We start from the raw sequence: 25,199 nt of genomic DNA, 5'->3' as shown, positions 1-25,199 counted from the left end.
GAGAGCGGAAGAGAGGAGGGAACAGGGTCGAGAGAGTGGAGGAGAGTCATCAGTCGGTCGGTTGGCGGAAAGGCCGACGGCAGGTCACGCGTCTGGTGAACCCAGCCTCCAGTGAGACCATAGTGGTATGACTCCACTACCTGTGGCTCTGTGGGTGTTCCTTTTTGGCCTCACCATATCCTGCGTTCTTGTGTGGGGAGCCGGAGCAGAGACCCCGCAGGCCGCCCTGCCTGAAAAATGGCGCAGCGAGCAGGGTCTTCCGCACGACCGGAAGAAAGGTTTTTACACTTTTAAATGGTCGCGGGGGGTGGAGGGGGACAATATTTCACAACATGTGAAATTCAAATTGCTGTGTCCGTAAAGTGTGACTAGCACAGCCTCACATTTTTCATTTTCATGTTGTCTAAGGTTGCGTTAATACTCCAATGGCAAAGTTGAGTCAACAGAGACCATTTAGGCCACAGAGCTGAAAATACTTACTATTGGGCCTTTTCAGAAAAAGTTTGCAAAACCTGCTCCTGCCTCAGGGCCCTCGTGCTTGCTGTTCCCTCAATCTGGGAACAAGTCTTCTACAAAGGTCCCCTTCTCAATAGGTCCAGCCTATTGAAAATTCTAACTCAACCCACCCACCCTCCTTCTTATCTCCTTTTATTTGTCTTTGGCACTTCCTACCAGCTGATATGTGAATATGTACGTATTGATTGTCTATCTCCTCCAACTAGCTCCTTAAGGGCAGGAATTTCTAACTTTTTTGTTTGCTGCCATATTCCAGGCACAGTGCCTGGCACATAATAGGTACTTAGTAAATGTTTATTGGATGGATGGATGGATGGTTGGATGGATGGATGGATGGACATATGAACAGTTGGACAGAGAGGTGGGTGGCTGGGTGGGTGGATGCATGGTTGGCTGGATAGGTCGGTGGATAGATGTGAGGTATGACAGATATGTGAAAAACTAGGCTGGGCCAAATCACGTGGCTCTTGGATGCCACATAGAGGAGTCAGAACTTTGATAAAGGCTTTTACTCAGGGGTGTGGCAGGTTGAGTGTGGTGTTTTAGAAACCTTACCAGGCTCAGGTGTGGCTGGAAAGTGAGAGGAGATCAGTAGGCACCGGGAGGAGTGGGAGAGGGGGACCCCAGGAGAGTCGGGCAGTGATTGGTCTAAGCTCAGTCTAGCTCCCTCTGCCGGCCTCCAGGAGGTGGCCCCGGGGGACCGATGCCAAGTTCTCAGGCGACTTCCATATCTTAGAAGGCCTCTCTCCCTACACCTTGGTTGGGTTGGGCCTGAGTTGAATTTCCCTGAGCTGAATTCCCCAGCGGCAGCCGCACGCTGTTTCCTGGCAGCCACGGGGAGGCACTCTTGCCTCTGGAAACAGTGAACTCCTCTGTCGCAGCCCCCTGTTCTGTCCCAGACCTTGTGAGGGACAGTTGCCTGCCGTAGAGACTTCCCTTGAAGGAAGAGGCCAGGGTCATGCCTTCTAAAATGTTCCCTTCGGCCACAAAAACATCAGAAGCTGGGCATGCCTGCCTTTGGCCAGCTTCTGATTGCCTGACTGTCGCTGAGTATCCTGCCAGCCTCCCTGTGGCCCCACTTTTCTCAGCCACACCTGCCCAGGTATGTTTTCCAAGGCTCTTAGTGCTATTAGGCACAAACTGCTGCTTTACGTACGGCTCTCAGGGGCATCACGCCCCACCTGCTCATCCCACAGTAGGCCAAACAGGGCAGGTGACTTACCCTTTCTGTGCCTCAGTTGCTTCAGCTGTATAATGGGGCCTAACAGTTCCTGACACTGCCCACCCCCAGGGCTGTCTAAGGCTTAAGGGGCTGGTGCCTGCAAAGACTGGCGTGGGACCTGGCACTTAGGGGTGCTGTCCATGTAGAGCTGCGACCACTGAAAGCCTCGACTATTTTTGCCCCAAGCCTCCTGCTTTAGGATCATGACCCTTCCTCTCTGGCTTGGAAAGAACCCCCAGTTTCAGCTGAACCCAGAGATTCTTTGGCCCCAGCAGCTCCCAGGTCTGGAACCAGGACTTTCTGGTTCTCTGTGGCAGATGGCGCTGGGCTCCCCTTCTTTCTCGAGCACAGTCATGGGCTTCCTGTGTGTCAGGCCCACGCTGGGCTGCATGAATCCTAACCTGGGCTTTGTCCTGACCATCTTGCGCTGTGGGCATGACTCGAAGCATCTCCTTTTCAGATGAGGAAGCTGAGGCCCAGAGACGTTCAAAAGCGCGCACAAGACCACTCGGCTTGGAACCCAGGTGGCCGCTCCCGCCCAAGTTCGTGCTCTTTCTCTCATTGGCCATAAAACTGCACCAGGCCCCTTTGTCTCCACTGGGTTTGGCTGCTGCCCTCCTGAGAAACACCAGTACCTTTCTCTTGCCTAGACAGCCCGGGGGAGGTGCCCTGTGGCTGCTCGAAGGGTAACCAGGCTGGGCAGTCTCTGTCTTGTTCCTGTCCTCTCGGCCTCAGTTTCTCCAAGTGGTCTTACTCCACCTGGCTTACCTGGCAGAACCATTGCAGAGCTCCAGGAGATGGTTCTGTGCACACACTTTGCAGATCACCCAGGTGGACAGTGATTACTGTTTCCATCCCCTTGTGTAGCTGCAGTGAGTTGTCACCTGTCCACACTCGAAGCCAGGGACAAAGCCTTTTTATTTTTCTGAGCCCCGGCCCCTGTGTCCACTCAGGCTTCTGTTGTCCTCAAGGCTTGATGGGCCTCGTGCCTCCCTCCCTCACTCCAGCCCCTGAGAAGTAGGAGCACCTGGAGGGATTTGGGTGGGGAAGAGTTGGATCAACTGGAGCTGGCAACACCCCCCCCATCAAGCACTGCAGCCGGAGCACCCCTAATTGCTGTCACAGATGTGGCAGCCACCAGCCTCTCTAGCATGATCTGCTGTGTTGCACGAGCTTAATTAGTCCCTGATTACTCATTTACTGGGTGCTGTGTGTATTCCATATCTAATAACTTCCCAATTACGCCCGGTCTGTGCTGCACACTTACTAACCCTTAGTTGTCTGCTTATCGGGGCCTCTGCATTCGGCAGCTCCATCTCACCCTGACCCGGAGCCTTATCAGTCCCTTTATTGCAATATTTAGAGTTCTCTGCTTGCCATTACAGAGCTGTGGCAAGGAATTAAGGGGCGTAAAATACTGGGCTTTGGCCTCTGATGCACCAGCTTGTAGTCCAGAACAGGAAATCTCAGCAGAGCGGATTGAGCACCATGTGGGTGGGCTCTGGTGGGGACCAGGAAAGGGAGAGGAAGGACCACTGTGGCAGGGCTGGCCCACGTCCCCTTATTTCCGTTCCAGGCAGACGGCATCAGTCCTGTGCCCTACATGTCCCTGGCAGGTGGCAGAGGTCTCTGGCCAGCCTGGGAGGTAACCCAGCGGTGCCCACCCAGCCTTCCAGCCAAAGCATGCACCTGGCCATCAATGTCTGGGAGGGAGGTAGCTTTGTTCCCCAAACTTGGCTTCTTACCTGCGCCTGATTTTTCCTCGGGGTAAAAGAAAGGTGATGCTGTGTTCTTGTGTGCCTTTGGGGGTTCTGGCGTCTCGTCTTCTGTCTCTTACAGTCTGTTTCCTGTCACATTCACACTCTGGGTTCTAGATACTTGTCAGGACACGACACTGGCTTGCATCTTTGGCTCTGATTTTGCCTGGCTGGGTGACCTTGGGCAGCTGACTGAACTTCTCTGTGCCTCAGTTTCTTCCTCCACAAAGGCATTACTTGACCATTGTCTAGAGGCAGAAACTGAGGTCAGAGCTGTCATGACTTCCCTGTTACTCCTACATAGTTATGCCAGCAGCAACTCAGGACTCAGTCCCAGGTCTGCTCTACTCGTGGCCAGCTTTCCGGAGCGAATCTTGAGCTACATTGGAAGAAAGAGAAGATTCAGGGTGTTCAGGAAAGGGGGGGAGCACACGCCCCAGATCCTACCCTCCTGACTTCAGGGGACCCTGGATTGTCTCAGAGTTCCAGGCCAGCAGTTAGCAAGGGGCCTAGAAGGGAGCCCTGCCAGCTGGGGCTGAAAGTGTGTGAGGCCAAGGCCGTGAGGCCTTCCCTAACACACACCCCTCTAGGCCTTTTGAGGTTCCCCAGCCACTTTGCCTCTTCTTCCTCATGCTTATGTGTCTGATCATGAGATCAGCTGCTATTTCTTGAGCACCTACTATGTGCCAAGTGCTTGAACCGAAATAGCTTATCTAATTCCCTCCACCATCCCATTGGGAGGTAGGCAGTCACTGTATTTTCACTCCCATTTTGCAGAAGGGGAAACTGAGGCTGCGAGAGGTTAAGTCACTTTGCTAAGATCTCCCAGCTGGGCAAAGTGGCTGTAAGGAGGCTGAGAGATGGAGACTGGCTGGGTACCTGGGAGGGAGTGGGAAACAGGCTCCAGGAACACCCACCGGTCTCTGCCAGAGAGGCTGCTGGAGAGAGAAATCCTGGGCCCTCTGTCCAGCGGCCTCTGGGCTGCTATGGACCCTCAAACTGGAACTTCCCTTGTTTTTAAAAATACATGGTTTGCACATTATAACATGGGTGAGCCTAAGGAGACATGATGCTGGGTGAAAGAAGCCGGACACAAAGGGCCACATATTGTAGGATTCCATTTACACGAAATGTCCAGAACAGGCAAACAAACAGAAAAGACATGGTGGTTGCCAGGGATGGGGAGGGGGAGGGGAGTGACTGCGAATGGGTTTGAGGTTTCTTCTTGGGGTGATAAAAATGTTCTAAAATGGATTCTGGTAATAGTTACACAACTCCACAAATATAGCAAAAGCCATTGAATTGTACGCTTTCAATGGGTGAATTGTATGTCCAATAAAACTTTTAGAAAACAATAGAGCAGAGGTTGTCAGATGTGGGGATCTCATGAACTAATGCAGTTAATAAAATCAAACCAGGCGCTAACAACATGGCATGGTGGTCCTCTCTGGAGCAGGGGATAGTGTGTGCCTTCTCCCCCACTCCACCCCCACGCCCTGAATCTACCTTGAGTCTCTGCTTAGAGACCACTTATTCCCTGGAGAATGTGTAACACTGTGAGAGCTCATTAGGATGTCCGGTGGTGGGCTGCCATCCCCTTTTATGCTAAAGAACCCTGGGAATTACCCCTCCTTTTGGCCTTTCCTCATTAACTAACACTCTAAACGCAGTGGCCCTGGTCCAGGGAAGTAAAGGGAACAATAGCGTTTACCTCGCTCTGTCCTTGGGCCCCATGAGCTCTGAGATGCTGCCACTGTCCTGGGGTGGAGGGTGATGGGGAAATATATGTCCCAGGCCCAGTCCTAACAGTACTTTAAATTAAGACCGGCCCTGAGCTTGGAACTTGTGGCTCTGCTAGAGAAGAATGTGTTCGTACACGCGCCTGCTTTTTATTAGACAGGAATTGTTGTAAATTCTGCTTTGAAGGGTGAGGAAAGGCAGCTCCCTGCCTCCGTCCGATGGTCTGTCAGACAACCTTTGCCTCCACCTAAGATGAGGCTAGTGTGAGATAATCCATATTTACAGCACTGCGTGTATGTGGCAGCCTTGCCCATCCATTGATGTTGACCGAGCCCCCAGCCCCAGGAGTCCTGGGCACTGCTGACAAGTGCAGGAGAAGGAGGGTGAAATCCTTTTACTTCCAAGGAGAATCAAAGTGGAGGGAAGAGCTAGGTCAGAGGAGGGACTGGCATTGGTCCCCTCGGGTTTCTGGCACGCGGCATGGCACGCAATGGTGCTAGCAAACATTTATATCTGGGCTGGGTAATATCCTAGAGTTTTACAAGTTGTATCAGTTATCCACTGCTGCGTAACAAACAGCTACCAATTTAGCAGCTTACAATGCATTCATCATCACACAGCACTGCTGGGTCCTCTGCTTAGTGTCTCATAGGCTGCAAGTCAAGGTGTTGGCTGGGCTGCACTCGCACTTGGTGGCTGGACTGGGGAAGGACCTATCTCCAAGTTTATCTGGGTCGTTGTGTCTGTGTGTCTGAGGGCTGCTATGAACATTCATATACAAGTTTTTGTGTGGACACACGTTTGTGGTTCTCTTGCATATCTCCCTGGGGGTGGAATTGTAGGGTCATAGGATACCTTTATTGTTCACCTTTTGAGGAATCTCCAGGCCATTCTCCACAGTGGCTGCACCATTTTACAATCCCACCAGCAGTGTAGGAGGGGGTCACACAGTGCTCTAATGTATTTTCAATTAGTTGCCAACACTTAGTAATCATGAGAGTACAGTTTTGAAAAATGGATTCCCTGCCTCCTCTTGAAAAATCAGATCTGGCAAAAAGGGGCTCGAGTAGCTCCATGCAACCCCCACTGGTGTTGAGTGGGGCTGCCTTGCAATCTCACCCACCCAGTGCGTGGTTTATGGTTTACCCTCCTGGCCCCCATGGGGATGTATGTTTGAATCTCTTGTTCCTTCTGTCCCTCCTCCCTTTTAAAACCTGTTCCCTTTGAAGGCCTCATTCAAATTCCACCTGCTCCAGGAAGCCTGCCTGGATTTCCTGGACCCTTGGGGAGTTCTCCCATTCTCAAACTATTGTAGTGCTTGTCATCTGCACACCTTCTTGCCCAATAGTATTCTCTCTTCCATCTGCTGTTCTCTACTTTAAAGCTATGTAGCCCCCGCCCCTGATTACTTTGTAACAGCCAAGTTTTTTCCCAACTGCTTAGGTTCAAATCCTGATAGTCCTGGAAGGGTCACCCTGTGACTAAGGGCGGATGCAGCAGCTCTGTGTCTGGCATAGTTTTCTGAGATGAGTAGGGCAAGGTTGCAAGAGCAGCTGAAGGCTGCCAGGGTGGGGTCTGTACAGGGCTCCAGGGTCCCTGCCATGCTGACGGCCCCTCCTGAGTCTTGAGCAAGCCAGTGAGTGAATGAATGACGTGTGCTGGGCCAAGGTGCCGCCTTCTTCTGGCTCCAGCCTAAGCCGCCAGCACGCCTGTGGGATTTGTGGGGGCTGTGGTCTGGGCAGTGTCACCATATGGATCCCATAAATTAAAGCATTCCCGGAAACAAACGGTAAATTTATCCGTCTCTCACATGGAGGGCTGGTGGGGCCTGTGCTCGCCCAAGGAATTCTGAACCATCCATCTCTCTTAGGCACTTTGGTTTTATAGCACTAATCCATTCCCCACCCCACCCCCACCGCCCAGGAAAAAAAAAAGAAAAAAAGAACAAACTGGAAAAAAAAGAAAAAAGCAACAAAAGAAGTTGCTTTTCTATAGCCATGCTGGCTCTAGAGCTCATAATCAGGAAGTGAGGGGACACCAGTCCTTGGGACTGGCCCCCAGGGAGCTGCAGTTAGTTGTTTAGGCCCTAAAACCCATGCAGGAGCTTAGCTCACCCCCTTGCCCACCACAGGCTCCTGGCCTCCTGCCCAGACCTCTGAGGTCAGAGGGGAGAGCCCAGGATCTGAAGCCCTGCTGACCTGGGTTCACCCCGCACAGGTGTCCTCAGAATCCTATTGCCCTTCTCTGAGCCTCTGTTTCCCCAGGTGTGAAAAAGTGATGGTGCAGCCAGGAATAGTCATCGTCATAGAGACAGAAAGTAGAGTGGTAGTTTCCAGGGGCTGAGGGAGGGAGGGAGAATGGGGAGTTAGTATTTAATGGTACAGAGTTTCCATTTGGGATAAAGAGAAAGTTCTGGAAATGGATGGTGGCGATGATTGCACAATATTGCGAAGGGACTTCATGCCACTGAATTGTACACTTAAAAATGGTCAAGATGGGGTGGCCAGTTAGCTCAGTTGGTTAGAGCGTGGTGCTAGTAACACCACGGTTGCCGCTTTGATCCCTGCATGGGCCACTGTGAGCTGTGCCCTCCTTAAAAAAAAAAAGGGAAAAAAAATCAAGATGCTGTATTTTATGTCCTGTATATTTTACCACAATTTAAAAAATACTAAAAAAGGTTTGGAGGTAGCGACAGAATGGCTACCATGCAGGGTGAACTGAAGATGAACTAGGTTAATCTTTATAACTGACTAGTAGGTAGTTATTACCAACTTCCATGCAGAGCTGAGGGGGCTTGGGTAGAGATGGGGCCTGCGGGTAGAACCCCAGTGCCCAGCGACCAGCCTGGCATCCCTGGGCAAGGTTTGCTGGGCGAGGAAGACACTCACACTGGCTTTACTAGGGACCAGCTCTCCACTGCATCGTGCCAGCCAAGCTGAGTCCCTGACGGCAAAGGCCAGGCCACCCTGGGGGAGGAGGTCTCCAGCAGCCCAGGGGGCCCACCCACTGGGCACCCCCAGGAAGGCATGGCCAAGACTCACCATGTCTACCCTCCTGTCATTCCAGGTCACCACTGCGTCTCTCGAGGCACCGCCTGTTGTCCAGCCTCCTGCCCGGGAGCCGGAGCCCCGGCTGGGCGCCCCCGCAGAGAGCCTGCTCAGAGGCTCCAAGACCGCCCAGGAGCTGGGGCCAGCCCGGTGTCAGAAGAACAGCCTGGATGGAGCCGGACCGGACCTCCCGGGCACAGGTAAGGCCAGCTCTTTTGTATCTCTGGAAACTGAAACGGAGTGTGCTGCCCCTGGCAGGGCGGGGGCCCCCAAAGCCAGTGCAGGCTCAGAGTTCCACCCCTGGGTGCCACATTCTGGGGGAGATGCTAGGAGCTAAGTCTCCTGTACCTGAGTTTCAATTGTTTTTCATGTTCCTCAGGGATTAAACCAAATTGTGGGTTAATCAGAATCCCTACTTCTTGATGCCACGCATCCTTTTTTCGCAGACGGCCTGTTTGTTGTACTGTATATATTTATCTCTATTTCTATTGCATGCACTCATTCATTCTAAAAATGGTGTAGTGGAGACCCATGAATCCACTACCCCCCCCTCCCCAGGGACTAGACTGTTCATCGACCTTGATGCTCCACCCCACAAATGGAACCACCGTCTCGCGTCTGCTTTTTCTGTGGCACCTGTGTTTGCCTAAACATCCTATGGCCTAGCTTTCCTGTGGGTTAGAACTCTGTGTCCCGGGCCTGGCTCCCCCGCTCAGCATTGCAAGGTGCACGTGTGTTACCGCAAGCTGCTATAGCACGCTCTTTTTCTCTATCATGTACTGTTCCGACGTATTGCTCACTCCCTCGTGTGCCCACTCTCCCACCCCTGGCACATGGATGGCTTCTGGGTTTTTCAGTTGTGAATGTGCCGCGTTGTGGCACATGTCCCTTGTGGGTGTTACCCTCAGCTGGGCCAGAGGGGATGAGGGCGTTCGGCTGGGGGAAGATGCTACCCACTGGTTTCCCGTGTAGACGTTTCACTCCCACCTTACTAGCCATGGAGACCCTGTCCGCCCATCTTGGCACCGTCAAATGTCCTCACTGTCCAGATGACAGCGAGGCTAGCCCCCTTCCTGAATGAGGGGCCTGAGAGTACAGATCCCGCAGTGTTGTTCGTGGGGCTTGTGGACACTGGGCTGGGTGCAGTGAGTAGATCCCAGGTTGGACGCTTTGGCTGACTTTGGCATGTGGTAGACACCTGTGTTCTTACCTGGGAGGGTCCTAGAGCAGCCCCTGGGGCCATATTTCTGTCAACAAGACCCCTCACAGTGGGTCTCTGTGTGTGTACTGCCCCGTCATTGCCCCCTGAGAGGACTGAGTCCCAAGACCCCAGTCCGCCTGCCCCTGTGCCAGCCCACTGGGTGGGCAGCTGTCTGAAAGCACTGCTTGTTCGAGAGATGGGCCAGAGCTGGCAGTAGACAGGCTGGCAGGTGGGAGAATGGTGGGGGGTAGGGGTTGAGGAAGCTGGCCAGCTCTGCCCCCTTAAGTCCTCAGGTCTGGGGCTTCCATCTGGGACATCCATCTCCAGGGCAACCCTAGCACCCCCCTCTTTTTCTCTGTGACATGGACTCACAAAGGGAAGGGGCTGGGCTTTGGGCCAGGGACGGACCCTGCTGACCAGGAGCTTATGGCCCCTCTGAGGGGCTTCCAGACCCTGGCAGATGGATGTGGGATGGTCAGTTAGCAAAGACGGGCCTGTGGATGATGGGCAGGGATGCTTTTGGGGGAGCCATTCCCCACAATCGCCCAGCACACTCAGAACCTTGGACAAGTGTCTTCTGTTCCATGCTTCAATTTTGTCATCTGAGAAATGGCAGTGAAGGCTAATGCAAGTGCCTGGCTCACAGAGCAGGCATGAGAATTAAATTCACCAGGACATGAAGAGCATTCAGCACAGGTCCTGGCATCCTGAGCGCCCATAGTGCTGGCTGGTGTTACTTGTAATTGCTAGTCACACAGCTGGCACCTCCTCCAGGCAGTGTGGAGCATCTCTGAATCTGCTCCCCTGACCTCCCTTCTCCTTCCCAGCTGCCCCTCGGCTCCGGGTAATATCCTCTAAAACCATGACCCTTGGGGTCCCTCCCCAGCCCTCCCTGGGCTGGCACACACAAGGCCCAGCCCCCTGCCCTGGGGCTGCCTGGGGCAGGGCAGGGGCATAAAGCTTACGTCTGCCAGCTGCTCCCTGTCAGGCTGCAGCCCTGCCTGGAGGGTGGGGGGTGCAGCTTCACAGCCAGAGACCTGCCAGGAGCACCATCCCACTGTCAGGCCCCTCCCAGGGAGGCCGCTGCTGCTCGGAAACGTGACAGTGACTAATGGTTTATTACACACCTGCCACCTCTCATTGGGCGGGCGGGCACAGCCCCCGGGCCAGCTGTGCACTGCCAGCTGGACGGCGAGGCGGGCGCAGGGGACGAGCATGTTTAAACACGAGGACACACACAGGCGCAGGGACATTCAGGGGCAGACACAGCCCCGGCAAATGCACCACATCCAAGGGTACCCACATAGACACACGGATACACAGACATGCAGAATCCCATGCACACACAGGCCCCAGGACTCTGTTACACATACACACACGCAGCCCTATTGCTCCCTGTTCAGAGCTCTGAACCCCTCCCAGTCTCCCCACTGTCTGTCCCGCCCCTGCAATGATAGCCCCCACCCAGGGCTGGCTGGGGCAGCGCCTTTTCCTGGGAGAGGTGGACATGTAGGTTGGGGAGTGCATCTGTTGCCTGGGGCTGTAACTACCCGTCGCCGTCCATTTCTGACCTCCAGTTCCCTGCAAAAGTCTGATACGTGGTAACAGCAGACTTTGCCAGGGAAAGGAAGCTGTCACACCAGGAGCTCTTGTGCCAGGCCAGGTGGCTGGGCCTTGTGCCCCCAGGGACACACATGTCCGATCTGCAAGGCAGAGGCTCTGTAGTTCTCAGGTGCAGCATTCAGAGTGCCCGCGTGGGGTGTGGTCAATTGCTGGCGGCAAGGAGTATATCTCTAGGGCTGCGGGGGCACTGGGGACCTCCAGGGCTGGGATTCCTCTGGCAGGCAAGGCTTGAACCTTGGAGTAACCACAGGTCTCCCGCTGGTTAGAGATGGGTGCAGCCATGAGGCAGCCTTCCCTTGTAGGGCAGTGAGCCTCCAGCTCAGCTCTCCCGATATTCGTAAGCCTTTAGTCAGAGGAAGATCCATTTCTCATGTGTCGCTCGCATGTGGTATAAAATCCAGTGAGAGGACACTCCTAATTTATCACCAACTGATGGGAAAAGGCATTCCTGAACAATTGTCTTTGTGCTGTCGCTGTCTCCTTGGGAGAGAAGCAACACCCTCTGGGAATAAAGGAGGGTGTCGCTTGGTGTCCGAGACCCAGGTTCCAGTGTCTAAGTCTCAGCGCGGCTACTTCCCAGCTGCAGAGCCTTTGCAGGGTTCAGAAAATTCCCCGTTCAGCTGCTCCAACTGCCGAGTAGGTGTGGTACACGTGAAACCTTCCTTGTAGCATAGTATCCGTGACATGGGGCGAACGCCGAGGGCTGCCATGCAAGGCAGTGCAGGCAGCACACTTCACAACTCCAGGGGGTGCCATTCTCGTCGTGTTCTCTGTGAATGTGCTCCCTGAATGGCCATCAGGGCTGCCACGCTGCAGCGCTGAGCGGTGGTCCCATAGTTGTGCCGCATGGCTCCTGGGTGTCCTTTCTGAGCTATGGAACAGCTTCTAACGTGGTTAATAACATCCTCAGCAACAGAGACGGTGGCAGTCACAAACCCTGAAGGGATTGGAGTCGGGTCACAGAAAACCAGGCCGAGATTGAGTCTTAAGTCACAGCTGTGTTCCTGGGGCCTGGAAGGTGAACATTTCTAGGAGCCCTGTCCATCCGGGGTCTATTTCCTGTTTCTCCTCCTTTCTTCTCTAGTCATTGTGTTTAAATGAGTCTTTGTTGGGTGTGATTAGGGTGTAGACATCTTCAAGAGTGCAGAGCCAGACTCGCACTCCCTGAGTTCAAATCCTCCCTCTTCTCCTTCCGAGCTTTTATTAGGCAGACAACCTGTCTGTGCCTTGGTTCCCTCCAGTTGCTGTGAGGGTCCGAGAGTCGATCCACGTCCAGGGCTTAGTGCAGTGTCTGGCACATGGTAACGGCAGGGAGTGCAAGCTGGTGACCATCCGAAGTCCTGGCCCCAGGAAGGCTTTTGTCTCTTTGTTGGGCAAACAGGCTTCTGGCTGGCTGGCCAGCGTTGGACCTCCTCCGCCAGGAAGGCAGGGCCTCCACTTGGGTACTTGGCTCAGGCCTTGAGAAGTTCCTGGCAGGCCTTGCTTAGAGCGGGTGCTGGTGCTGAGTGCTTTGATGGAGGCGCTGGAAGACTCCTGCCTCTGCTGCCAGGCGGCAGCTGCTTGGAGGGCACAAGCGGCTGGGTTTGGCTGCAGCTTCTCCAGCCTTGCGCGCGACCCCCCTTCTTCCCGGCTTTGATGGAAAGGCGCCTTATGCAGCACGAGTGCCTTTCTGCCCCCTTCACCCCTCTCTCTTCCCTTGTAGGTAGGTCTCCAGCTGAGCGGGGATCCAAAGTCTGTTTTCTCTCCAACTAGCACCGTGTTTATCTTCTTGGGAACTTCTTGTAACGCTGGGGAGCTCAGAGCTTGCAAGTCAGGGCAGGAAGTTTAGAAGCTCAGGCAGCCTGAGAGGTTCTTTACTTGTAAGTCGATCTCTCCCCAGAAGTGTCTTTGAATGTTTAGCAGGGACTTACGTTCTGGGCCCCCTTCCGTGCTGGGCCCCCTTCCGTGCTGGGCCTAAAGACCTTTTCCGCTGCTGTTTATGACTGCTCCTGTTTACCCAGGTCTGGTTGCTTTCAGCTGGTGTCTTGGCTAGTGTGTGACTCTGTGTGTCTGTCTGACTGATTCAACTTTCCATGAAATAAAAAAGAATTTAACTTGGGCAATTTAATAAACCGATAAACTGAGCATTGACTTAAATGCAGCTCCTAATGGCACAAAGATAAAAGCAGCTCTTTATACCTAGCAAAATTACTGTTAAGAGGGTCTCTTTGCTCTGAAGTCCACTTTCTTTCCAAATAAGTTCATGGTCAAGATTTCAGGTGGACAAGAAGAGGTCAGCTGAGCCACGGGCATGACTGTTTCAGGGCTCAGGAGAGAGTGTCTTGAGAGCAGTGTTGGGGGCCTCAGGAAGCTGGAGTCCTGTAATGGGGCACAGACCACCCCTCCCAGAGTTACTGCACTTGTGGCCCACCTGTCCACCATCCTGGCCATGGCCTCTACCTACCCACTACCCTGCTTTCCCCTTGACGGGGTTCAAGCTAAGAAGCTGGCACTTGGGGACCTGGGCTCTCACCGTTTGGCACCATATGGTTTTAATTGGCTTGAAGAGCATCATTTGTAAGACTTTCACTGTGCTCACACCGACTTTCACCCATCACCTTCTAATTAAGAGCAGAAACCATTTGAAAATCGGGCGTCTCTCCCAGCAGCCCCTGCATGTATCTTCACTGATTCCAATCCAGTGATGTTACGCTTGCCCTTTTACGTGATTGTCTCCGCCTCTACACCACCGTGTGTGTGCGTTTGCTCACAAATATCTATTGAGCAGCTACACAGTGCCAAAGTGTTAGACACTGGGGGGCCCATCGGTGTACAAAAAGTACAAACTCCTGCCCCAAAAACTTTCATTTAAGAGAAAAGCAAATGACTCAACGAGTAAGCAAATAAATGTCTGATGCCAGGTGGTGACAGGTGCCACGAAGAAAAATAGGGTAAGAGACATGGAGACAGGAGTGGTGGCCACAGAAGGCCTTGCTGAGGAGGTGGTCTTGGTTCCAGGCCAAGGGACAAGCAAGTGCAAAGGCCCTGAGGCAGCCCGTGCTCAGCACACGTGCCATCTCCAGGAAGGCAGGGCCTCTAACTTACTGTCCTCTTCATCTCTCTGGCGCCTCTTGCAGTGGACATCATAGCTGCCTGATAGATGCTTGTTGAGTAAATCCAAGTTCTTAAGTCAGCTGGTACCAGGGGACAGGATGACGGAGGAGGTGAAGAGAACATGAGGTTCTTCCAAGCAAAGGGGACGTGTGTCTTCCTGAACTTCCTGGGCGCAGGGCTGATGTTCCAAGCAGGTCCTTGCTCCATACTCCGTTGCAGAACCTTTTTTGCCTATCCAGGGCCCTGCTCTAAAATATAAAATTCTGGCCACTACAGGCTGCCTGCTTTTCCTCAAGGTTTCAGTGTGATCACACTGGGCTCAAGGCCACTTCAGAGTTTCTTATGAATGATTGGTCCGTTCTCCTCCCTACCCTCTGGACTTGGATGAGTCTGGGGAGCGGCTGTGCACGCCCTAGGTGGCACACATAGAGAAGGGCGTTGATTGAGCAACTGCTGTGTGTCAGGTACTGTGCGTCTGGGAGCAATTTTTTTCTTCGTTGTATTAGTTTCCTGGGATGGCTGTAACAAGTCACCACGAACTTCGTGGCTTAAAGCAACATAAGTTAATTACCTTACAGTCTGGAAGTCAGAAGTCTAATACAGGCCTCCCTGGGCTACAGTTAGGGTGTGGGCTGGGCTGTGTTCCTTCTGGAGGTTCCACAGGAGAATCCGTTTTCTTTTCCATCTTCCAGCGGCCGCCTGCATTCCTTGGCTCATGGCCCCGCCTCACCACACCCTCTTACTTCTGTCATCGCACCTCCTACCACCCCCTCCTGCCTCCTGCTTATAAGGACCCTTGAGATGGCACTGGACCCACCCAGATAATCCAGAATAATCTCCCATCTCAAGGTCCATAACAAACACCGCTGCGTAGTCCCTTTTGCCATGTAAAATGATGCATTCCCAGGGTACGGGGAGTAGGACATGGGTATCTTTGGGAAGCCATTATTTGACCTGCCACACCAGTCATTCTGGCTGAGCTGGCCATATGCAGCCCGGGAGATGTGGAATCCATGCTCCTGACTGAAGAACAGGAAAGCTGGTGAGGATTGTACCAGGAGATAGAAATTTACTGAGCACTGCCTCTGCACCAGCCACTGTTGTGGGGGCTTTGCCAGGACTGGCCCCTCAGGCGTCACAGCTATGCTGCCAGGAGGGACCGGTTCAGCCCCCGCAGGTGCTCTCCGAGCCACTCTGGGTCAGCTTATTACGCTTCTGGAATGTGGGGGTGATAACAGAACCTTTCTCATGGGGCTGTTGCTGTGAAGATGATCTCAGTTTTACTAACCACCATATTCAGAATGGGGATGGGGGTGCCCAGGCCACCCTGACTGGGCGTGTCCTAGGAGGGGCTGAATGCTCACCCACTGCAGGAGGTCCTAGGTGCAGTTTGGTGTTGGCCCAGCAGGTGGTGCAACAAAGCACTGGGACAGCAGCCTAAGCCACAGCCCTGGGCTGCCCCTACCCTGTCTCCCTGCTCTGCTGCCCACCCTGGCTGTCGGGGAGGGGATTTACCCCAGAGACCCAAATAAGGCTCTCGCCTAGCCTCCCACCACCGCACCCCATGAAGTAGCCTGTAGACCCACTTTCGGGCACACTGGGTGTCTCCCTGGGCCCAGCTTGTGTCATAAGGCAGCTGAGCCTTGGTCCCCACCCCCAGGAAATGCCCATCCCTCTGTCCCCAAATTCACCAAGATCGCATCTTACAAGAAGCAGGATGGCAGAGACAGTGAAGTGCAGGTAGGGGGGCTCCAGAAAGGAGGCAGCTCTTGAACTGGGTATCTAGACCCTTGTAGGGCAGAGTGGGAGCCCCTCAGGGAGGAGACCCGAGAGCTAAGAACCGATGACAGGCTTCTTCCCTCCCCCACTTTTCTTCATTCACCTCTTCAAGTCTCTGCAGGGCACCAGAGACCACAGGCCCGGGTGGGCCGCCCCCGGAATTCCCCTCAGAGCCCATGACCCACCCTGCCTCTCTGCTCAGCATACCCCTCCTCTGGAACAGGGCCTGCCCCCGGCCCTGTTCCAGCATTCTCCCTGCCTCCTCTTCCCCACTGCAGCCCCTCCTCCCACAGAGCACCTGAAGCCCCTTCTCCAAGGCACGAAGCCAGCACCTCTCCTTGCGCCTTGCTGAGCTGTCCTCGGCCCTTTCTCTCTGGCTTGCCCTTGGGGTTGCAGACTTCCGGGAGTGCCCTCATGGAGGGCTCCTGCTGTTTGGGGTCCTCAGAGCACCTATGGGACAGGTGCCCGGTGCATAGCAGGTGCTCAGAATAGACTGTTGAATGATTATATGGATGAACAAGGATGCCCTTGGTGGGTCATGTGTGAGACATGCCCCCCACCCCCCAGGATCTGGGGTCCTCTCTGCTCCCCAGGGCATAACAGTTCTCCCATGTGCAGTAAATACCTCGGTCCACTGGGTTCTCCACTGGGAGAAGTACAGGCCAGAGTTTGCAGGGAAAGCAGGAAGCGGCCGTGCAGCTCCCAGCTCCCGCCACCCTCCGGAGCCCGCGGGCTTCTGTCTGTAGCTCGGGGGTGTGTGCCAGCGGGTGGAGGTTAGGGGGGCAGGAGGAGGGCCTGCCGCCTGCCTGCCCTTGTGGTTGTGCAGTGGCTTGCTCTCCCTTGCTCACTCGCTCTCTCTCTCTCTCTCAACTCCTCAGGAGTTTGCTCCTGAACCTGAACTGTAGACCCAAGAGAGAGTCTCTTTTTGCTCCTCCAGCCACTGTGCCACCCCCCCACCCCTCCCCAGGCCAAAAGGAGCTGCTCCGAGGCAGCCAGGCCAGGCCAGGGGGCCAGGGCTGGGATAGTCAGTTCTCATGGACCAGAAGAGCCCCAAGTGGAAAGTGTTCCTGCCGGGTGAGTCCCCCAGGATGGCCCCACGCCGGGCTGTGGAGGGGGGTCGTGGGTCCTGGGACGGTGCCCAGACTTCCAGAAGACAGATGGGGGGAATCGAGTGCTGAGCTGTGGCTCGTTGAGCAATGCGTGTCCTGGCTTCAGGGGCACCACAATGCATGTGTGGGGCATGAGCATGGCCCAGCGGACAGACATGATGTCCTCAAGTGCCCCAGTCTGAGCCCAGAGGGACCTTAAAGGGGCGTGGCCGAGCACTGAGGCATGGCAGCAAGTGCCGCAGCCCCTGGGGGCCCTCCCTGGGCATGTCCCCAATGCCTCTGCCATGGGCAGCTCCCTCCTCCCACTGTGTCATTACAGAACACAGGCTGGCACGGGGCCTGGCACCAGGTACCTGTGGTTGAGCACAGGTGAGCCTGACATCCTCCGAGCTGCCAGGGGCAAAGGGCAGAGGTAGCTCCCTGGAAGCCCACAGAGGTCACTAAATCCACGGTCCCTTCCTACACGGGAGGAAACTGAGGAACAGAGAAGGCAGTGCCCTGCCCGGGCCTACCCAGTCACCAGGGCCAGAGCAGGGTCTAGAACCTGGATGAGCTGTCTCCCGAGCCACCTCCTGCTTCCAGAAGTGGGAGGAAAGGGCAGGAAGGGTCAGGAGAGGAGTCAGGTAGATCCAGGAGCTCAGGAGCAAGGGGAACGCATGTGGTGGGGCTCAGCCTCCAAGGAGACCCTGGGAGGGCACCAGTGTGCACCCCACAGGTGACACAGAAGCCCTAGAGCTCCTCGCTCCCATACTAGGTGGGGTGTGAGGGCTTCTCCACCTGCCCCTTTGTCCCATCATAGCCAGCTTCTTGGTCAGCACAGGTGACGCGCAGGGCCCTAGGCTGGGAGATGGGAGACCCGGACCCTGGTCCTGAGCCTCCACTCCTTGGCTTGGACTTAATCTGAATAAGAAAGGAGCACTGACGATGGAAGCCCAGTGCCCTGCCATCCACAAGCATGCCGGCTGGCACATAGTGAGCTTTCTGTCCCAATAGTATGCAAGCAGGATCTGCCAAACCTGTTGGAGAGGTTGGAGAGGGCTAGAGGTCAGATGGGACAATCTTCCTCCGCATTTCAGATTCCTGGTCCCTCCTCCTCTGTGCACCTCATTTGTGCAGCAAGAAGGACCAGAGCAGCCGGCGTTTAGCAAGCACCTACTGTATACCAAGGCTCTGCCACACTTGGCAGACGCCAGTTCATTGAATCTTCACAAGAGTCTGTGACATAGGTCCTGTTCTTCCCCCCATGTTCCAGATGAGAAGATTGAGGCGCAGAGGGGTCAGGTGACATGTCAGTGGTCACTGGGCAGGTCAGTTGAGTGGCAGAACTGGGATGCAAAGTGGGGCACAGAGCTTGCGTCCTGAACCACCATGCAGGATAAGATGTGTCCTCAGTTACAGGAAATCCAACCCCATTTGGGAAAATGTTTCTTGAACTTTAAGAAGTCCAGAAGGTTCTCCAGAAGAGCTGCAGGGCTTTGGCTAGGAGGACAATGGGCTGTCGCTTTCCAGGCACCAGGTCCTCTACCAGGCCAAGGACAGCCCCAGACTTGCCAGGACAGGCAAGTGCCAGGCAACGAGGAACCTGTGGCGATGGGAGGTGGGGCATCATGTCCACCCAGGGAATGCTGGGGCAGTACCTCTGGGTCCCGCCTGCCTCATGGGTGCTAGGTGGGCAGCCAGGGACCGTTGGGGGCTCTCTGCTTCCATCATGCAGGCACAGCCCCATCTCTGGTCCCTTCTTCGTTCCGTTGGCTGGCCAGGCTGGCCCCACCTGTTTGCCCACATGGCTGGTAGCAAGCTTGCCCCAGGCAACCCAAAACCCCATTCCCCAAACTGCCCGTACCCGTGCCTGTACTTTCTGGGATCCAGACCATCTTAAACAGAGGAACAAAGCTGAGCACTTGCCTGGGTTGTAGGCATAGGGCCTTGGTAGGAGGTGTCTCCTTTCTTCCAGGTACAGCACAGCCCTGACTCTTCCAGGAAGCCTTCAGTGATTGCCCCATCCTGAGGATCTCTCTCTCTTTCTCTCTCTCAGTCTCTCTCACTCTCACTCCCTCAATATTATGTCTTTTTCTGAGCTCCAGAGTGGGAAGTGAGCTTACATGGCTTTAACTGGCTCTAAACTGGGGCAGGTTTGCGAGCGTAGGAGGCATTATTATTTACTAGGTGGTGATGTTTGGTGAACACTGGGACTGTCCCCAGCAAACCACGACATACGGTTGCCTGGCTTATAACACCATCACTGGCCATTTGGGTGTTGCCTTCTCTGGTTATTTCTCTTTCTTGTCAAATAAATAGGCATAAATGAGTAGGTGGAAGGAGGAAAGAGAAAGGAAAGATGAAAAGCACAGGCTCTTGTGTCTGCTACTTTCTAGTGGAGCCTCAGTTTGCTCATCTGTGAAGTGGGGATGCGGGGGCAGCTGTTGCATAGAGTCACTGTGAGGGTTAAATAAGGCAATTAGCATAGCAAACATTCAATCAGAGTATCGTTGTTGCTGGTAAGTGCCCTGTCCTCGCCTGCATCCTTCTAGCACCAAACTAGTATCAGGTGGACCTCTGATGTGCTGATTGCTGCCTTCAAGAGGGTCTGTACACAGTAGGTGCTCAGTAAATATTTCTAGAATGGGTGGATGGGTGGGTAATGGAAGATGGATGGGTGGAAGGATGGATGGATGGGTCGGTGGGTGCATGGGTGTGTGGATGGATAGATGCGTGGGTAGGCGGAGGCTTTACTGAATGAAGTATGAATGGATGCTGGGTCTCCTTTCTTCCAAGGCGGGCCTGGGACCTTGGCCCACTGGTGGCAGGCAGCCAGGGGCAGGCGTAACTGTGCTTTTGTCCCATGGCCCCCACGGTCACCTGCTGCCGTGGCAGAGCCAGTCTCTCTCTGAATCGCCTCCATGAGCTGCAGGCCCTGGCTGCCTGCCAGGCCTCCCTCTCGCCCGCCCTCCTGTCACCTCAGGACAGATAGGTCAAGTGGGTTTCCAGATCAGCAGCTCCTTACACTGTCTGTCTGGGGACTGTGTGTGTGTGTGTGTCTCTGTGAGTACGTGTCTGTGTATGTTGGTGTGTGCGTCCAGCAGGCACAGCAGGCGAGGTGGCCTCTGTGGTTTGGGCTGAGGGAATTAGTAAGCAGACAGTGGCTTTGGCAGCCGGCCAGGGCCACCATCCCTGGAGGGTGGGAGGGGTGCAGACGTGACAGACTTGACCTGCTGGTTCAGTGGAGGCTGTGGAGGAAGAGGTCCCTGAGGCCGGCTTTCCAGGACCCTAAACCCCTCCCCCACTGCCACCCTGAGGCCAGAAGAAGGGCCCGGTCTTCTGTGGGGAAAGGACAAATGAGTGTCCAAGGGCCAGCCTCTCTGCCCCTTCACCTCAGTGACGGTGGCACCGCACCCTCCCTTATGGGGGATAAGAGACCATCCCAGACACCCCTTGATTCCCAAATATGACATGAAAAGTGGGGCTCTGGACCTGGCTGGCCTGGGTTGGAATCCTGGCACTGCCATTTAGAGCTGTGTGACCCATGGACACACTGCCTAACCTCTCTGGGCTACTTCCTGACACAAACCTTGCTGGCAGGGGCTGTGAGGATGGATTGGGTCAGGGCATGAAGCCCTCAGGACAAGCCAGCTCAGCCGTGTGAGCTGTCAGCACCCTGGTTGTCACTGTTTCCATTATCGTTGCTGTTCTTGTCTGGGAGCATCTGAGTCCCGGTGTGACCTCCTGGACCACCCACAGCCCACCTTCTTCAAGTGGGGAGAAACGCAGGAATCTCAGGACCCTGACTGGGCCAGGGAGTACTACATTTGACCTTTACTGGGCAGGCCACCACGGTGACACACTGCCGCTTCATCCAGAGTGGAGTAAGTGCTCTGAAAAATCACCGGAAAAGACCATCCTGGGGGAGCTCCCGGCCATCCTTCCACACCCCCAGCATCCTGGCCTCTGCCCCTCTCTCTAGTTCACCCAGCAGGAAACAGGAAGGAAAGGAGCATTTACTAAGTACCTACTACTAAGTACATACCAGCTCTCAAGCCGTTGGCCTGTTTTATGGATAAGGAAACTGAGTCTCAGGAAAGTGAGAGGCTTGCCCCAGATATACGTGGGGCCTGGGGCCAGCCCAGCAACTCTGATGCAGGAATCCCTACCAGAAACCAATCTCCACACTCTGAGTTGGCCTCCCTCCCTCCCTCTTGGGCCTGAGCAACTGCCCCCTAAGCACTCGGGGTCCCCAAGGGCTCCTCCCCCACCATAGAGCAGGTGTGTTCTCCCTGGCTTCTTGCCCCCTACCCCCAGGGAACAGAGCATGCTGAGATGGCTGACAGCACAGTCTCAGGAATCAGGCCACACTGGCAGTTCTGTGCAGCCTCTCTGAGGCTCAGTTTCCCCATCTGTAGAATGGGGATGATTGAGCATCTCCTTCTCTAGCGTTGGGAAGGCTGGACTGTCATGAGTGCTGCTGCTGCTGTAGCCCTGCCCTTTGGCCACCATCCCTGGCCCCCATCCTGGGGGACCGCCCTGGCCCCCCCAGGGGCTGGTCTAGGGTGATTTTGATGGCTGGGTGGGCTGGTCTGGCCGCCTCTTCTCCCTAATGGCAGGTTTGGGCACAGACAGAGCCTGTGGCCTGGCAGTGTGGGGTGGTGGCTCTGCTCCCACCACCCCCCCCTTGTGGTCCCGGCGAGGACACGTGAACACAGCCTGGCTCTGTTCTCGGAGCTGTGGGAGGCAGGCTGTCACGGCCCGGAGCCAGGAACTGGAGGTGATCCCAGGAGTGGGGGAGGGGTGACCTGTGTCTGTGCCCTTCCCCCTCAGTGCCAGGAACCTGCCAAGCCACAGGTGCCCCCACAGCACAAGGTATGAGTGGGGGTCCTGCTGGGTGGAGGGCTGGGGCTGGGTGACGGGGACACTGTGAAGAGGAGTGCAGGATAGCAAGGAGGGGTTCTCTTGGAGGGAGAGCTGCCCCTCTCTGTTCTGGGGAAAGAGGTTGTGTCCAAGGTAACAGAGGTCATCCACACACCCCCACATGGCCACCATCACAGAGGCTGGGGGCCCACTGGGTTTCCAGACTGCTCCTGCTGTCGTGCAGACCGCGCACTACACCATCTCGGGGGGCCATTCGGGTAGACTTGTGCAGTGGCCCAGGGCCTCCCATCTTCTCCGCCAACCACAGTTTGATTTTCAGTTCTGGAATTCTGGTCATCTTTGATTATAAGCCTGGAATGTTGGTGCGGGTGACGTGTGTGAATAATTGTAGATGATGGGGCACCCATGGTGGGCTGCACATGGAGTGGGGGTTTGGGGAGTTGCAGGAAGCCGTGTCCATCCCTCAGAGGTCAGAGGGACATCTGTGTGTCTCTGAACATCCCGTGCACCCGTTCTCCACAGGCATCCCTGTAACATGAGAACGGCAGAGGTACCATGCCTCCCTTCCCCCACCCTATTCCCTCCTTTGCCTCCTGGCCTCCTTGCCAAGGTATGAAATCTTAACTCAAGAGCTCACATGTGGGCTGCTGGCCAAATAGAACCTAGGAAGAGAGACGCCAATCAAAACGTCTCCCCACTGTGTGACCTTGGGCAAGTTACCTAACCTCTCTGTGCCTTAGCGTCTTCATCTGAAAAATGGAGGTAATAATACTATGTACCATAGGGTTGTGGGTGGATTAAATGAGATAATGATGGAAAGCACTTGGAGCAGGGACAGCGAGTAGAAAATGCCAGTTGCTTCTTACTCCAAAAAGCCCTGGGTAGAAACTGCCAGTTTCTTTCTTTCTTCTGACACTTGGAGGTCCTGGCAGGTAGGAGTCTGGGGCTCCCCTCCCTTGTGCCCTAGGGGTGGCAGGGCAGCAGGGCTGAGCCCTGGATTCATAAACACCTGCAGGCTTGCAGGGAAAGGCCTCCCTCTCTCGCTGTCAGGGCGGGAGGCGAGGGCCCCCCTTGCCCCGGCCTCCCCCATGGACATTGTGCTGGAACTTCTCCACTGGTCCAGAGGAAACCGCAGGCTCTGTGGTGACACTCACCCTTATCTCAGGCCTTGTGCAGACGGCCCTGTCCCAAGGAAAGGGCTTATCATCCTGGTCATCTGTGCCCTGCAGGCCTAGGAACACATGTGGTGTGGTGGATTTCCCTGGGAATGGAAAATCATTCTCCTGGAGGTCAGGATGAGGCGGGGCGGGGTGCGGAGACAGGGAGGGGCCAGTGGAGGTCAGGGCTGTCTAGCTGGCTCTGCCGTGGCCCCTTCCTCCGTGGACGGCGCTGGGATGGTCCAGAAGGACCAAGCTTCCAGGCTCCCTCTTCACACTCCGTGATGTTCTCAGCCGAGAACTTGGTGCACTCTACCCGGCGGCCCGTCCACTCTAGCCATTTTGGATTTGGGGGCTGGCTTCCTCAGAGCAGTCAGGGCCTCCGCCTGCGTCTGGTGCACGTGGAAGCTGGGGACCCCATCTGAGGGCCATGAGCCATGGAAACCTGCCCAGCTTCCCCGATCCCCCCTAAGGGCCAAGGAGGACCCCAGCTCTCCCCAGTTATAAGAACAACTCGTGTATGTTGAGTTCTTACTGAACAGGGAGGCCCTACTCTCCATGCTTTGTATGAAGTCACTCTTTGAATCCTCCACTGGCCTCTAATGAGGCAGGGTTACTCATTAAACCATCTCAGAGACCAGGAAACTGAGGACCGGGCAAAGCTTTGCACCCCGTGACCTTGTGCACACCCTGAGTCTCTGGGTGTGCTGGACAGGCAACTTGGGGATGGAAAATGGCCATCTGTCCCCTTTTGCCCCTTTGGTCCCCAGCCATCTGGCTACCCTAGTGCCAGTCTGCCATCTTCTAGGACTAGAGAATTAGAATATCCCGGTTCTGATCCCAGCTCTGGCACTCACTGGCTGGCAAACTTGGACAAGCCCCCTAGCCCTCCGGGCCATGCAGGGAGCTATGCACCCCTTCCACGCTCTAGGTATGCACACCCCCAGTCCCTGGCCTGCTGCCGGCAGCTCCCCAGAAATCTGCGGGCCTGCCCTCACTTCCCTCAGACCTGTAGATGAAATGCCACCCTCCGAAGCCTTCCCTGACCACCTCTTCTAAACGTCCACCTCCTCATGTCACAGCCTCATCCTTCCTTTGAGCTGTCCTTGCCACATGTCACCATCTAGTAGTGGACTTCACAGATCTTCCTTGCTTATAGTCTGCTGTCCCCACTGGCTGGGCAGCTCCAAGACAGCGAGAATGGCCAGCTGTGTCTTCCCCTCTGTCTCCCAGCACCTAGGACGGCGCCTGGCAGGCACAAAGGAGGCTCTTCCGATATGTGTTGAATAAATGAATGGACAAGTGGATCAGCAAAATAAGGAAACTAAGAGCTTTTTCTCTCTTTTCTTTTTATTGATTATTGATTGTTACTTGTACCTCACTGCTGAAAAGATCAGATAGGTACTCCTGGCACATAGTAAGTGCATCCAAGCATGGATTTCCATCACCACCCCCTGAGTTTTCTGGTTCCCATGGATCAGCCCAAGTCTCGCCAAAATGAGCAGCCCCATTCCTGGGGGACATTTCCTGCCGCCCGCTCCCCACAGGTGGCAGCTCAGGATCCTGGGCCTGGCCCCTGCTCCCTGGTGGGCTGCCAGACTATCAGCAGGGCCGTGAGGGGGCCTGGACTCCTTCCCCCCAGGCACATGCTCCCTCTGCTGCCTCTGCCCCCACCTGAGCAGAGCCCGGGGTCATGGCCCAGGAGGCGAGGGAAGGGGCTGCTACAGTTGTCCTCCTGCTCCTGCTCCTGGAGGCAGGACCTTTGCAGGGTCCCGGGCATGGCATTCAAGAGGGGGGTGGCCCATTGGCCTTCCTGCCCCATCCATACCTACTAGGTGCCCCAACTCTGCCAGCTATGGTGGGCAAGGGGCTTATTTTTCCAGATCCAAAGATAGAACATCACATGTTTGGCCTTGGGAAGTCAAAGCATTATCATTTCTGGAATATTCTGATGGATTCCAAGGACCACAGGACTAGGCAGGAAGTTCTAACATGGGCAGTTACCATAGCCCTGAACAACAGCAGGAGGGGGTCAGAGGTAGGGGTCTTGTCCTGAGGGGTCTTAAAGTCCGCTTGGGCACCCTGAAAACTA

General features: G+C 55.1%; 1 protein-coding gene across 5 annotated transcripts in view; it reads left to right on the top strand.

Moving 5' to 3' along the window:
• GSE1 (Gse1 coiled-coil protein) overlaps positions 1-25,199 on the top strand; it is a 420,617-nt gene that overhangs the window by 149,621 nt on the left and 245,797 nt on the right. For all 5 annotated transcript variants that reach the window (XM_019747104.3, XM_019747106.3, XM_019747103.3 and 2 more), the window contains exon 2: positions 8,302-8,482. In XM_019747104.3, coding sequence (XP_019602663.3) covers positions 8,302-8,482 — 181 coding nt within the window. The remainder of the gene's footprint in view (positions 1-8,301; positions 8,483-25,199) is intronic.

This window comes from Rhinolophus sinicus, chromosome 8 (assembly GCF_057876585.1).
Source record: "Rhinolophus sinicus isolate RSI-liver-muscle chromosome 8, RSI-T2T, whole genome shotgun sequence".
In the NCBI taxonomy this organism is placed as follows: domain Eukaryota; kingdom Metazoa; phylum Chordata; class Mammalia; order Chiroptera; family Rhinolophidae; genus Rhinolophus; species Rhinolophus sinicus.
Note: the sequence above shows the minus strand (reverse complement) of the source record. Positions and strands in the feature narration are given on the sequence as shown.